This window comes from Canis lupus, chromosome 8 (genome assembly GCF_011100685.1).
Source record: "Canis lupus familiaris isolate Mischka breed German Shepherd chromosome 8, alternate assembly UU_Cfam_GSD_1.0, whole genome shotgun sequence".
NCBI lineage: Eukaryota > Metazoa > Chordata > Mammalia > Carnivora > Canidae > Canis > Canis lupus.
Genome location: NC_049229.1, coordinates 11,775,621 through 11,791,926, shown reverse-complemented (window position 1 = coordinate 11,791,926; position 16,306 = coordinate 11,775,621). Strand labels below are relative to the sequence as shown.

Here is a 16,306-nt window from a genome sequence, read left to right as displayed (position 1 = left end):
TATTAACTCAGCAACACAGTAAGGAAATACAATAAAAAATATAAATGACAGTATTGATCAGGAGGACAAGGTAGACATTGAGTAACTCAGAGTTTGTTTGAGGGACGTTTAAACAACAGGCTGTATCTAGAGCAACAGGCACTGCACGTAGTATAGCAGTGACTCAATAATTGTCGGTAAGTATCACTGCCAATCCACGCACACTGAGTCTTCAGTAACTGGTAGCCAGCATTATTCATAATTTCAGAAGTCAAAGTTGTGATTGTGATTTAGCATTCACCGAGCAGATCTGGAGAGCATAGTGCCTCACTATTTGCAAAGCAGAGATGAAGATGCTCCTATGTTATCTCTATTCCAACCAATATAATTAGGTGATGCTAGGGAAAACTCATTTCAAGAAAGTGTTGATCATTAGGTAACAACAAGGTTATTCTTTAAGAGATAAACATTTTAAGAAGGACTCTTTGCTGTGGATCTAGTGTAGAGATCCACAACAAAGGGGATGATGGGTGCACATTTCGGAGGAGACTGTCATTTTGAGGCAGGTACACATACGTGCAATTCATTATGGGCAGCTGTAAAGAGTTTGGCAACTGATTAAGGCTAGAATGCAGTAGTCACAGACAACATGTGGCAATTTACATTTAAATGTAAGTTAATTAGAATTAAAAATTCATTTCTTCAGTTGTTTAAGCCACATTTCAAGTGCTCAGGAGATACATGTTGTGAGTGGCTCCCATGTTGGACATTGCAACCTTGAATATTCCATTCTCACAGAAAGTTCTATTGGATACTGTTGGGCTAGAATGAGGCAGAGGCCAACACGGCAATACTAAGAAAGGAACTCTGTAAGGGGGACTTGAGAATGATGAGTGCGCATTGGTTACAAAGAGGCCATGTTGCTTAAATCCCAAAGAGAAGTGAGACCCTGGTTCCTACTCTCCTAGTCTGGCTTTCAACAAATAGCCTAGGGTTAAAGCCCTCTTCATGTCCCCATGCCCTCTGGGACCTCAAAAACTAAATGTGTGTTTTCCATAAAATATTAAATCAAGAGAAATTAAGACAGCACACTTAATGTGAAATAAAGTTCATATACTCCTGTTTAAACACAGATTAGAATTTCTGTCAGAACAATGCCAGTGAAAAGTTGACATTCTAATTAATACAATTTACATTATAAAGCGCTGAATATCTTTATCTTGCTATTATGAAATGCCCTCTTTAAAAGAAAAAAAATCAAGTTTCTACTGAACAGGGAATTGAGTACCAAGGGCAATATGTAAAAACCCATGTACAAGAGAGGTGGTTAGGGTCACTGGCATTTTTACACACCATCAACCCGGGTCTCTAAAAAGAGAAGCAATACACTCATCCTCTTACACATAGTTTTGTCATCTTTTATCATCTACAAGGCTATTTTCATGCAGCAATAGGATTTTGAAGCTGTTTTACTTGCAATGATATAAAACATACTGCAAAAAGTAAAAACCAAAAGCCTAAAACATCCTCTCTCTCCTTCCCCTTTTCTCCCCTCTCGTCTCCCTCTCTCTCATTCTCTCGTTTAACATCACAGGGAACTGTCTGGAACTCTGTGAGCTTGCACACGTGTAGGACTCCCACACAATGTTTATTCAATCCAAATTCTGAGTGTGTAAGAGGGGCAGAAAATCAACCCCACAGTTGGGTACCCAAGGATCCGTGTTCATTGCCTTTGTCAATTTTATGCTATCGGTGAAAGGAATAAAGATGAGATCCTTAAAGCTTGAATTTTCATTTCCTATGACAACGTGCTTTTTCTTCATGCTTTATCACACTCCACTACTTGGTTTCCACCCCTTCATAATTGATATCGGCCATTTGAAGCATTCAGTAAAAACCTCATGAGGTTCATCAAATGTCCCCCAGTCTATAATTCTTGCTTCTAACATATTCAGAAGCATATTCATCCAAGTATTTTCCACTTCCCCTCCATGATTTTCCCTGTGCACAGGGACGAGTGTAATGACAGTTGTATTAATTATATGCTGAAAAAACCACATAGCAGCAAAAATGATGGAGATCATCGTTTTAAATATTTTATTAAAATAACCCAGTGTAGAACAGATAATGTAGACCCTCTTGATAATGAGAGGTTCATTAATTTTACAAGAATTCTAGAAAGCTTAGAATGGTCATCAAAATGATCTCTTTCATTTATTTATTTTTTTCAGAAGAAGAAAACCTTCAATTATAGCTTTAGAGAACAGGAGCTTAGTACATTTTTAAGTTAATTACTTACCTTTCTGGAAACAGTTTTGAAAAAATAGCTTGAAATATGGAGGATTTAGATTTCATAGTATATTACTTGAAATGCCTGTAAATTTTCAGCCTTTGCAGTTTACCCCATTAAAACTTGGTTTCATTAGCATATAATGACTTCTGATAAATAAAATTGATATTCCCCCATAAACAAACAAGCAGTGCATTAAAATCTTTCCATTACTAACAGCACAAGCAACACAGTCTTGCCTACCAAGTGTGTCTCCAGGTACAGTTTAAGGCTGTCCGTCTCTGCTTTAGGGGGTGTCCAATTCTCAGTGGTTTCCATGGCTTCATTTAACCACTGAATGAATTCATCCAGCTTGTTTACAAACCCCTTTGTGACAGAAAAGAGAAGGGGAAAAAAGGACAAGAAAAGCATGTTAGTTGATCATTTCTTTAAAGCCAATCTTAAAAATTCCAAACCTCATGGAGGGTAAAATTGATAGCACTCCATTCCCATTCTAGTTCCACACTGTGGAATGGCATTTCCACTATTCCAGGCACTGAAATCTATCAAAATGGAAGGAAACTGTGCGTGATTCCCTCGCAGCTTTTCCCCAGGAACATTTTTTTTTTTTTTTCTGAGAAATTTGGATTGGATTGTCAGGCGTCTTTATAAACGTGTCTTCCAATCATCAAAACATTTCTGGTGTCTGACAAGTGCCCCCTCACCAAAAAATCAGGTCAGGTCTGCTAGGAACCCTCGCTGGCTTTGGGGGATAAAAGCATTCCCGGAAAGATGGTGTTCTTTACTCAGAAGCCAATGGAGTTGAGTTGCCTTAACTGAACTACAAATCTATTTTTAAATCACATAAGTGTTTAAAGGGATTTGGATGAGTTCTACTGACAGCCCAACTGTCTGTGGCTGAGCCTGGGTTCTAAGAAGCAAGGAAGGGTAGAGGAGGTGGGATCAATGAGCAAAAACGTAAACACCTGAGTCTGGGTGTGTCCCACACATAAAGAAATGTTCTCGGCTAAGAAGCACAAATCACAATAATCTTGCAATTTCTCGAATAGTGGTTATAAAAATCTATTGACCATTTAAAAGAACACATCTGTAGAAACGGAAAATATTTTGAAAAAAATGAAAGCCCAGTTGTGAACCTAAGGGAAAGAAATGGGGCTGGGCGCCTGCTTTCCATGTCTGGGGAAACAGCACCACCTGGAGGTCGACAGGAGCAAGGACAGGCTGCTGCATTTGTGCCCACTGAAATGGCTTGGGACGCTGTTTTTTCCCTATTAAACTTAACCCGTTCTTCAGATTTGCCTTTTGATTAATTTTGATTAATATCTCTAATGATTAACTGAGCATATTCTGAGACTGAATTGAGAAGAGGCGAAAATTCATTTTCTTTATCATGCTTCTCAGACGCTAGGCCTCTGTTTTCTCCTAAACAATAGTCTAAGATTTATAACCCTTTAATCCCAGCAGTTGATTGGCCTCAAAATGATTATTAAAAGAAGAGAAAATGGGACTGAGAATGGTGGCAAGTGAGAAAGGCTGACAAATAGCACTCAGAAACACATTCCTGTCTGTCAAAAGGAGAGAGAGCAGAGATGTGGGCATGAAGGCCCACGGCATCCATCAGATTGTCCCATCATGCTCTGGCATGTCCTCAGCCCATGAGGAGCTCAGCCAATCATCCCACGTGTTAGTATGTCCTCTGTTTTCCCATGTTGCTAAATGTTATCCAAACTTACCCTATTTTATTCCTACTGTGCCAAGGTCAGGGGATAATCACACCCATTCTTTTGCAAACCCACCTTAATCAGATTGCTTTGGTAAAGCCAATAAGAAATATCATGTTGGGGTCATCTTAACTAGAAACTAAGGCCTATGCATTTGCAATTGCCAGGGCTGGAAACGAGGAGGTAGTTTCACATGCCTCAACTCCTAGCCTCCAATTCCAAACTAATGACATCACTGGGGCTTCCTTTGGTCATCACTCAGAAGCATTTCTTCCAGGTAAAGTGAAAACATATCCAACGGGGATGGTTTCACACAACACATTCCCCTGCCAAAGGCATTTTTCTGATGATCCACCCAAATCATCCTATTCTCTAATTTTCTCATATTGTATCTTGTTCTAAATGCTAGGAGTCCATGCCAAGTAATTCCTTTTGCCCTTTCTCATTTATTGAGGGTATCAGTTTGTCTGCTCTTTCTCCTTTTCCACATTTCCATAGATTTGAGGGTTGTCTTGTTTTTAATTTCCTCTCAAATATTTGAGTCTTTTTTTTAAGATTTTATTTATTCATCCATGAGAGACACACAGAGAGAGGCAGAGACATAGGCAGAGGGAGAAGCAGCTTCCCTGTGGGGAGCCTGATACGGGACTCAATCCCTGGACCTCGGGATCATGCCCTGAGCCGAAGGTAGATGCTCAACCACTGAGCCACCCAGGTGTCCCAGTACTTGGGTCTTTTAACACAGATGTTACTTCAGGCTCACTTTCTTCAGTCAAGCATTCCCACCTGTTTAAAACAGCACTCCCCAAGTCCCTCTTTCTGGAAGACTTCCCACAACTCGGAATACAGAAATTCTTATTTGACTTGATGTTTACCATAGATCCCTACAGATGTGTACAGTAACCTGTGAGCAGAAACAAGGGTAGAGTGTATTAGAACTGAATTCCTAATTCTTGATGTTCTCATAACTAATTTCAGTGAAAAATTAAGACACACTTTGTTGGCTACATGGACTTACAGAAATACCATCTATGGAAGCTCATCAGAGTATCAGAATCTAGATGGTTGATAACGGTGAGATGAAATGATCTTTTATATTATTAAATAGTATTTACTATTGAATTTGGACTTGAGTGGTTTTGTCTGTAAATTGGTTTGGGGAGAAAATTAAGTCAGGAAGTAAATTATTTTGGAAACAACCGATTAAATCCAAGAAGACCAATAGTAGAAGACATTATTTGAAATATAACCAGTTATATACTATTTATAATCTCTTCCTCCAAAAAACAAGCAAACTAAGCAACATGCATATATGTGATTGCATGGGTACCTCATCACAAAAGGTTAGTCTCAGCCAACGAGTATTAAACAATGTGTGACAGATTTCCTAACAGAACCATGATTACACAGTTAGTTGAAATCCATGAGAGGCAGATTAGGCAAACTCATGGGACCCAGGTGAACCTTTCTGGATGATCTCTCTGCATAGCCTAGCCAGACAGCAAAACCAAGGCTATCTGATTCGGAGGAAACAGAGGTCCTGTCAAGGCTTCCCTCTGGGTTTCCTCTAAATTATATCCCTACTTCACCAATTCTCATTGGTTGCAACCTTTTCTCAACTCTTTTCTTGCCAGTGCTAAAAAGTTCTGTTGCCATCACAACAGAAAGCTGGAAAATCCTTATAATCTTATAATAAAAAGCTTAACACCCCCTCCTTAGGGAGCTCTTAGCTTTCCACCTCCCCTCCTGCTAATAGGCGTAACCACAAAAATATAAAGAGGTCATAAAGGCAAATGAAACCGGAGTCCATCCGATTCTTGATACCTTTGTCACCTGCTGTTTTTCCACCTCTCTCAGCCTCTTTATGTGTGTACTGTCACCAGTGTTCTGCGTAGTGGACAGTGCACTGTGTAGTATCCCCATATCAGAAGTGGGCCCCTTAGAAAGGCCAACTAAGTGCCACTCTATATACTGAGCCATGCTGTGTGTGGAGAACTCACATTTGGATGCATACAATAAATATTTGATGCTAACTCTCCAAAGCTCTGCTAGAGTCCTTTGTGGTGTGAGTGAAGGAAAAGGAGGTAACATACATAACAACACAGGAAAATGGGGAAAAACATAAAATTCATTATGTAATGCAGATCAAGTCCTAGTATGACAAATACCTAGTATGACAAATACTCATTCACTTCTTTAACCAATATTTATTAACTACCTACTCTGTATAAAGCACACTGCTGGGCATTGTTGGGAATAAAAAGATAAATATCAATGCAGCAAAAATTTCGGTAGGACATAAAGCATGTCTAAGCACTGGCCTACTCAAGTCAAGTAATTTGAATAGTCAAAATTTTTTTACAGTCAATAAAGAGTTGGAATATTCTCCTGGATTTTTCTGTGAAACATATTCTGTCTGTAATCAGAATTCTGTCTGTATCCAAATTTGTTATTATTCTCGGTATTTGACCCATCTGTGTTCGTTTCTCTAACATTCTGAGTTCACACTTACATACTTTGAGAGTCCAAGATGACTTTAAGACTCAGATTTTCTTCGTGACACAATCCAAGGTTGCCATCGCACTACATAAAAGCACATTTTCTGCATGTTCGACTCACTGCTACGGGCTGAATTACAAATCTCTGAAAGGCCCCCTTACAGCCTTCCTTGTTTAAACTCCTGCTGAAGTATCGTACCTGCGTACCTGCATAGCCTCTTTCCTGTTGTTCTCTACCACCAGTTTCCTGACTGTCCCTCTCTGCCCCTTCTTCCTTGACCCTTCTCTGGCCCCTGCCAAGCTCTCTAGGGGCACACGGAGTGTGACTCAGTCCACAGGCCCCTGTCCTCCCAGACCCCCCCATAATTGTATCCTTTCCCATGGGTCCTTAGACATATTCATATCTGACACATGTTTTGAGTCTATAAGCTAACTCTTCATTAGAGCCAAGCCAGGATTCCACACCCAGAAGGATCCACGTTGGTCATCCAACAGTGAGAGAAAATGGAATGCTGTCAGCCTTGTTACCACCACTTGACAGCACACTCCCCACTTTCAAATCATTTGCATTTTAAAAGTTCCTTAATGAAGTGCTTCTTTAAAAATCTTACTTTTAAACTTTCTAAGGCATCAATCTCTTTAAAGACTAAGCAGCACAAAGTGCATGCAAATGTACACTCTCAGGTTTGTAAAAAAGTAATCTGCTAGAGCCCTCAGCTGGTTCACATACGTTTGAAGATTATACTCACAAGGAAAATTTACCCTCGAGTCTTACAAATAGCTACACTCTCAAGACAGGTTAAGAATGCCCATTATTTCATTTAGTTTCCTACCTATTTCTCTCTACAGCAAACCTAGTTTGGCTAAATACAAACTGTGGAGGTATGACAGCCAGCAAGGCTGTCGTATGGAGCAGGAATGAGAAGGGAGCGCCTTCCTTGCATCAGGTATGGGGCCAGAAGCCAGCAATATGGACAGCGGGGAATGGGACATGGTCTCTGCCTTAAGGTACTGAAAGCCCGGGGGGGGTCATCTTGCATAGAATTCCATGATTTTTAGACCACACTGAAATTGAAAGCTATTTCTCTAAGAAGCTAAAAGGGGACATCTACAACAGGAAGTAGACGCCGTGTTGTCACAGGTGTGTAGAGTGGTGCTGAATCTGGTCAATGTACAGATGAGGAAAAAGAGAGCCAAAGAAGGTCAGGGACTTGCCTATGGTGGAGTTAGCAGAGTTGGGGCCTGAACCCCCATCCCACTCCACAGTCAGTTTCTCTCAGAGCACCACACCAACGTCCAGAAATAGTATTCTCAGAGAAGCAACAATTCTTCTCAGCCCCACAGTCCTGGCACTGAGGTAAAATTCTCTGAGCTGTTGGTTCTTTCCCTTCAAATTCACTGTTTTCTGTTCATTCTTCTGAAAGATCTTTGATGAGGCTTGACGCTTAGCAAGGAACATACACCTTTTTTTTTTTTTTCAAGCAAAAAATCACTGTAAAGTTCACTTGTAACCTATGGAAAATTTCAACCAAAAATGTGAGGCAGTTACACGCTGGAATTAGCCCATTCTATCAGTGCCTCAATGATAGATGAGTCTGACTCAGTTTCATCACAGAGAAGATGGCCCTTGGTTCTCAGGAGTTCAGCCAAGGACCTCAACTGCTAATTTCTTCTTGTTGTTAGACTGTGTGTGTGTGTGTGTGTGTCTGTATGTGTGTACACCCTCAAAAAGATTCTCATTTCTCAGTGGACAAAGAAATCAAGCATGATGTGTGACCTTGTCTAGATCAAATTAGCTGCCTTTAGATGGGGACTCACTGAAGGGCATTGAAAAAATGAACTAGTTCACTATATTTATGAAAAAATTGTTCAGCCTCTACTGTCAAGTCTTTTAAACCTTTATTATAATGTATTTACCCCTTTCTTAGTATTCAAAGATTCACTGAATGATCTCATTGGAACAACGCTAGCAGAAACAATATGTGATCCTCAAACTGCACTCAATGTATGCCAGGACCTTTTAAAAGTATTTTTATACAACAGATAATTTGAGTTTCATAAATACCCTGTGAGGTAGGTAGTATTGTGACCTGTTTTACAGGTGAGAAGACTGAGGCTCTGGGAGGTGAGACCTGTCCAGTGCCCTATGGCTAGAAAGTAGTGAGCTAAGAATGTGAGTCCAAATAGCCTCCTTAGCAGCACATGAAATCATGAAAGGCCAACTGATCTAACAATTTGTCTAAGACCCTAGCAGAAATTAGAAACTGAAAAACATTTAAATGAGGATTAACTGCAGGGGGCAAAAGAGGTTATATTAAAAGAGGGGGAAAAAAAAAGACATTCCCATCATGAACCAGTATGGATATTATTAAGAGAACAGTTGCTGCAACCAGACAAAACTGAATTTGAATCCAGGCTCCATCTACCTCTTACTAACAGCATAAACCAAATGAGCTACCTAATGTCTCTGAACCTCATTTTCTTCATCTGTAAGATAGGGACAGTAATATCCATCTTGGGTTTACATGAGGATTTCAAGAAAAATAGATTTTTTTAAAGTCTGATGTAAAACTAGGGCTTGGTAAATGATTTTTTAAAATAAAAAGATTTTATTTTTTCACTTATTTGAGAGAGAGAGAGCAAGCAAGTCAGGGGAGGAACAGAGGGAAAGGGAAAGAGAGAGAATCAGACTCCTCGCTGAGCATGGAACTCTAGGCGGGGCTGGAGGCCACGACCCTGAGATCATGATCTGAGCCAAAACCAAGAGGTGGATGACACTCACCCGACTGAGCCACCCATGCACACCTTAAAAAATGATTTTTAAAAATCATTCCTAATTAATAAGTTCTGCTTTGATCTTTTATCTCATTCACTTAGAAAGTTTTGATTATTCACTAAGCATACAGCACTGTGCTAGACCACAGGGGAGATGGATCAGAAAAGTCCTCACACAGCCATGGGATGAGAGGTGGCACCAACTGCTCTGGGCATGCAGAGGAGGGAGACCTGCCTTCTGTCTCAGGTGATCCGATGAGGCAACGTGAAGGAGGCAGCACCTAAGCCTGCAGGTCAGCAGGGATTTCCCCAGCTCCTTATGCCACCAGTACATCTGAACAGGATGATTCTCCCTTAATAGCCAAACGTTTCAGAACAATCTGGTTTACCTTTTCGAAATAGGCCACATGATTTGGAGCCAATCTTTACATTAACAATGGCTTCCAGCAAGTAATCGCAATCCTCTGACCCTAGGCAAAAGGAAGCTTTATTTAGGCACCAATAATTGGAAAAGTTAGAACTCCACTTAGAAATGAAATAATGCATTGAGATTTTATACGTATATTCACTGACATATGTATTCAGTCTCACATTTCTGGTTAATTCCTATACACATAGTTCCTATACGAAATGCCCAATTTAGGTTTTTACACAATAGTAGTCAAATGCAATTTACCTTTCCTAGTCAGCTATCTATGTACTTAATGTGCCACCCAAGACCCAGAGGCTCAAGATAAAAGGCCAAGAAGTTAAAAGAGGTGCTTTGGATTCCACTGCCTCACACGTTTACCCATGTTCCTACCCACAAGATCTAACACAGGGTAAGTAATTGACAGAAGGGAGGATATGGTGTGTGCTTTGAGAAAAAAGATTGAAGAGAAAATGAAATGGTTTAAGGCAGTTTTAACTCTGATGCCACAAGAAAACTCAAACGCTGAAATGTTTTATGAAATATTTAAGCTTCTTTTCTAAAGGTTGAATGGGATGACTTTAGAATATAAAAATATTCCTGATAAAATTACCCTAGAATAAAAGTAAAAGGCTGTCGGTTGGAAAGAAAGAGCATTAAAAAAAAGGCATGGAGTGGTATTATCTAAAACTGACCAGGTGGGAAGTCCTATTCTGAACTCAGTATCATATAGAAAGGATAAGTAGAGCTGATTCATCATCTCCAAATACCGTTGACGATAGTTTCAACTGGGAAAAGAAGAGCCCAGAAAGATCCCTGATTCTGATGATGGAAAAGAGTTTCCTCCAACAAATCCAGGGTTTGAGTTCAGTTGCTCCCTATTGGTCTATAAAAAAGAAGTGATCAACAAGTTTAAGGGCAAAACAAGATCAAAATGCATATCATCGAAGTCTAATAAAAACAGAAATGAGTAAAATAATTGGGAATAAACTGGATAATAATAGATCAATATTAATTGAGCACTGATCAGGTGCCAGGACAACATTATGCTTCAAGATTCCCACACCGTCTGTTTTATAGAAGGGAAAACTCAAATACAGACAAACCCAAGTACTTACACAATACTTTTGCAGGAATGAAGCTGGGGATCCTCCCAGGGAGTAAGGCTGCCCCAAAGCTTTGCTCACTTCCTCTAAGGGAGATCTTGCCTCAAGCACCCCAATCCTCCAGGGGGAATGAATGAGCAAATCAGATCATCTTTATCTACTTCTAAATCCCCCAAAGAGGACCTGAGATGGTCACACCTTAGAATTTAGGATTATGATAATTTAATGGCTTCACTATAGGTTTTTCACATCCAGTATATTATAAATAGCTATACTGACCATTTGGGTGATGACCATCTACCAGCTATTCCTCTAATAGCTTATGTAGTCATTTAGTTTTCACAAATTTTCCTACTGTACAGACGAAGACGCTGAAGCCTAGAGGAATTATGTAATTTATTCAAGGTTCATAAAGTCACTAAACAGATAATTAGTTTTGTTCCAGAGCCCAGAGTAGTGAACTATAGAGTCCAGAGTAGTGAACTACTACACCACACTGCCTTTCTTTTCTTTTTTCTTTTCTTTTCTTTCTTTTCTTCAAGATTTTTTTTTCCATCAGGGACACACAGAGAGAGGCAGAGACATAGGCATAGGGAGAAGCAGGCTCCCTGCGGGAAGCCTGATGTAGGACTCAATACCAGGACTCCGGGATCACGCCCAGAGCTGAAGGCAGATGCTCAACCACTGAGCCACCCAGGTGCCCCCACACTGCATTTCTAACCAGACTTACTCCCAGGAGGTTCACAGAGAGAAAAACAAAGGACAGTAACATCCATTGTGGCCCATTCTTATTTCCCAAGCCTCTGGGAGAACCCCAGCCCATGCCACACAGCTTCACCCAGTCCCATCACAGCCACCTCTGCTTTCAATGAGTCCCCACACTCTGTGCTCTCTCTTTCCAGTCCCCTTTTCCTCCTTCTTTCTTGACCACTGCTTCTCATTTGCCTTTTTCTTCTCTTTCCTCTCCTCCTAGTCCCTGCCTTCTCTTGGTCTCCTCTCCTCCCTCCTTTCTTTCGCTCCCCTCCCTTCCTCTCCTCTTCCCTTTCCCTGTTCATTCCTTCTCTCTTTGTCCCATGGCTTTGGTCTCCCCTGACCTAATTAATTGCAGTTAATTAATCTCTCTTAGTAAACATTTCCTGTCATGTCCATAAAGTTATGAGGCTGCTGAAAAAGGGGCTTCTCCTTGACACTGAAGGACAGAGCTGACAGTACTGTTAGAACCCTGTATTTAGATTAGCTCTAAATACTTTCCTGATTAGTAAGACCTCCTTGCAAATCAAATATCTGGAACAAGAATGCAAGTGGCTAGATGAGAGTATTTATAAAAAGCTAAGATTATCTTTTCACATGTCTGTTGACTATATGTAAAAAGATGCTCAACATCACTAATTAGGGAAATGCAAATCAAAACCACAATGAGATATAACTGCACACCAGTCAGAATGGCTAGTATTAAAAAGACTAGAAATAACAAGCGTTGGTAAAAATGTGGAGAAAAGGGAACTCTATTGCCAGGAATGCAAACTGGTGTAACCACTGTGGGAAACAGAATGAAATTCCCTCAAAAAATTAAAATTAGAAATACCATATGATCCAGCAATTCCACTTCTGGGTATTTACTCAAAGAAAACAAAAATACTAATTGAAAAAAGATATACGTACCTCAATGTTTGTTTGTTTATTGGATTTTATTTATTTATTCATGAGAGATACAGAGAGAGAGAGAGGCAGAGACACAGGCAGAGGGAGAAGCAGGCTCCATGCAGGGAGCCTGATGTGGGACTTGACCCCGGGACTCCAGGATCACGCCCTGGGCTGAAGGCAGGCTCTAAACCACTGAGCCACCCAGGGCCCTGTTTGTTTATTTATTGTGGCATTGTTTACAATAGCCAAGATAGGAAACAACCCAAATGTTCATTGAGAGATGAATGTTTAAAGAAGAGATGGGGGGGATATATATATATATGAAAATCCCTCAGGCTTAAAGAAGAATGAGATCTTGCCATTTGTGACAACATGGATGGATGCAGGGGGCACTATGCTAAGTGAAATAAGTCAGACAGAGAATGACAAATACCATATGATTTCACTCATATGTAAAATAAAATAAAAAAAAACAATGAAGCAAAAACAGACCATAAATACAGAGAACAAATTGGTGGTTGCCAGAGGGAAGGGGTTGAGGGCATGGGCAAAATGGGTGAAGAGAAGTAGAAGATACCATTTATGGCTTCCATTTATGGAATGAATAAGTCACAGGGATAAAAGGTACAATGCAGGGAATATTGTCAATAGTATTATAATAGCATTGTATTGACAGATGGTAGCTACATTTGTAGTGAGCATAGCATAATTACATATGGAGTTGTTGAATTACTCTGTTGTACACCAGAAACTAATGTAACATTGTGTCAACTACACTTCAATTAAAAAAAAAAAAGTCATAGAGACAAAAAGTGCAGCATAGGGAATACTGTCAATAATATTGTAACAACTCTCTGTGTGGTGACAATGGTGAGTATATTTATCATGGTGAGCACTGAGCAGTAATGTACAGAATTGCAGAATCACTATATCCTACACCTGAAGCTAATATAACATTGTATGTCACTTGTACTTCAATAATAAATTTTTCAAAAGAAGAAAATTGCCACCTTTCTACCAAAGAACTTCAGGGTGGTGAGTCAGTGAAGAATAGAAATTCAGCCACTGCACTATCAGTTTTAGAGCCAAGAAGACAGAAAATAGTATTATCTAAATACAGGTGCTTGGAAAGGAGGAAAATTTGCATAAAAAATCTACAAAAGGCCCTTAGGACCATCTAGTTCAGTGCTCTCCATTTTACAGGTGAGGAAACTAAGGCTCAGCAAGTTTAAGTACTTGACTGATAACACACACCCAGTAGGTAGCCAACTCAGAAGAACTCAGAGGTTGTGTATTCAATAAAGAGCTCTAATTTTAAAGTTTTCAGTGACAGTCTTTGGACAAAATTTCTAGAGCTCAAAAAAAAAAAAAAAAAAGGACAGAAATAGAGCTTCTAAAACTGATACAAAACTTCAGAGTACTATTGGTTTAGTTAATTGTGTGTACTATCTAGATTGGGTAGCTTTAGGCCAGGTCAAGTAAAAAATTAAATTGTCTTTTTTTTTGTCCAAACTCTTAAGTGTATGTACATACATATGCATATGTGTGTATCAGGTCCTTTATTTAAAAAGTATTAATTGAGAGTTTACTATGTATCAGAAATTGTATTAGGGCCTAAAACTCACATATAAATGACCCAGACTCTTCTCTTACAGAATTCAGAGCACAATAATATAAAGTGTGATATGTGTGATAACATAGATCAGCAGTTTTCAAACTTTTAGAACTCCTTTAGACTATTATAAATTATTAAGGGCCCCAAAGAGCTTTTGTTTCTATGGGTTTAAAACTATAAATATTCATTTTTGAAATTTAAAAATGATTATTAATTCATTTGTAGTAACAATAATAATCTATTACATGCAGGTTAGCATAACACATTGTTATGAAAAATAATTGCGTTTTCAAAAACAGTGAAGAGTGGCATTGTTAGCTGTATGCAAATCTTGTTAATGTCTGGCTTGATAGAAGACAGCTGGATTCCCATTTCTACTTCTGCATTTAATCTACTGAAATATCATATATCATATAGCCTTTGGAAAATTCTACAGTACACAGAATGAGAGTGAAAAAGGCAAACATCATTTTAGTATTAATATGAAAATACCTGACCTTTTGGGCCCCTTGAAAGGATCCAGGGAACCTTAGATGTGCCTGAATCATAGTCTGGGAACCTCTGTTGTAGATCATCTCAATGTTTAGGAGTCAATGGAAAGGCATTTAGGTCAGACTTGGGGCATCAAGGAGGGCTTCTGGGAGGAAATCACAACTAAGCTGAGCCTTGAAAGATACGTGTAAATGATTCAGAAAAAAAAATAAACAAATAAAAGGGCACTGGGAAGAACAGAGAAAAACATTCCTGGCAGATAAAGTCTGAGAGAGAACAGCTCATTGTGAGAACTCTAAGCGGCTGAGCATGGCTAACACTCTGGTGGCAAATAGCAAAAAGCTGAGAAACGAGATTGGAGGGTCTAACAAGGAGCCAGGTCACACACAACACACTCTGAAGTTGGGACTTTATCCTGAGGGCAACATGGTGATCACTGGATTGCTGGAGCAGGGGAACGAGAAAATTTGATCAGCATCTTGGAAGACTCACTCCAGCTGCAGTTTAGAGGGTGGATCGCTGAGTGTAGGGCTGGGGCCGGAGAAGCCAGTTAAAAAGCTGCAACGATACACCCTGAGGTAGTTGGTGAGGGCTAGACTGAGGGAGGAGCAGGGGCCATGGAGGAAAAGCATCAGGCCACAGAGAGGGTCAGGTTAAAATAGACAGCACCAACTGGATGGGAGGGTTGAGAAATTTATTAGAATCTGGAATGACTAGAGGTTCCATTTTCTGAAAGAAGCTCTAAGAAATTCAGAAGGAAGGAATAGCTCACAGGCAGATGATGGGCATGGTATTAGATATTCTGAGTTTGCTTTCTGAACCCAGTTGAGGTGTAGAACAAGATGTGGGTTAGAGAAAGCAACCTCCAGGTGGTCTTGGAGACCAGAAGCATGGATAAGACAACCTAGGACTGCGTATAAGGACATATCCACCATGCCGTCTACCTCAGGAGGTCCCAAAGCACAATGCACTCAATTGCTTTACTCCAGTCCCTCATTCCGTGTCTGTCAGTGTGATTCTTGACCCTGGCCATGTCTTAAAACCAACTGTGAACCTCTTTACACATCCCCTAAGTTCAGAGAAGGAGAATCTGCTTCAAAGTCTCTCAGGGCTACCACAATAAAAAGCCAAGAGCTGTGGGGCACTAAGGATATTTTAGTGTTGATCTCTGAAAAAAGTGCTTGCTGTCCCTTTGTGACAAGCTTGCAAGATCTGGCATAACCAGGAGACAGGATTTCCTCATTGGAAGTACTATGGACTGAGGGACACAGGTTTTGGTCATAAAATGCGGCCACCAAGCTCAACAATTTCTCATGCCTTTCTGACTGGTCACGTATGTGGCTCTTGCATACAGAGACATGTTCAGATAATTCACCTTCTCTAGTCTAGGTTGACAGGAAACTAATCTTGGTGACTGTCACACGTTCTCCCAAAGTCTCCCACTCTACTCGCTGTATCTATCTTTCAAAATCTAGCTCAAATGTCCCCTTCCTAACAAATCACCCCAACCTATTAATGTCTTTCCAAGACACTTTCATAACCTTTCCGTTGTTAGCAATCAGGGATTTCAGGGATAATTCTAAACCTACTGAAGGCCCTTTTTCTTCCCATAATATATTGTAATGACCCTCTCTCTGGTTAAAGAGTGCTGTGGGAATTATTATTTATAAGCACATAATTATAAATAAATATTATAAATATGTATAAATACAAATTATAAATAAATAAGCACATATTATTTATAAGGTTGTTGTGTGACAATATTATAAACTAGAAG

At 39.8% G+C, this 16,306-nt stretch overlaps 1 protein-coding gene across 5 annotated transcripts in view; it reads right to left on the bottom strand.

Moving 5' to 3' along the window:
• The window catches only part of AKAP6 (A-kinase anchoring protein 6), a 480,944-nt gene that overhangs the window by 236,436 nt on the left and 228,202 nt on the right, over nucleotides 1-16,306 (bottom strand). For all 5 annotated transcript variants that reach the window (XM_038544457.1, XM_038544461.1, XM_038544460.1 and 2 more), the window contains one exon: nucleotides 2,513-2,635. In XM_038544457.1, the coding sequence (XP_038400385.1) occupies nucleotides 2,513-2,635 (123 nt within the window). The remainder of the gene's footprint in view (nucleotides 1-2,512; nucleotides 2,636-16,306) is intronic.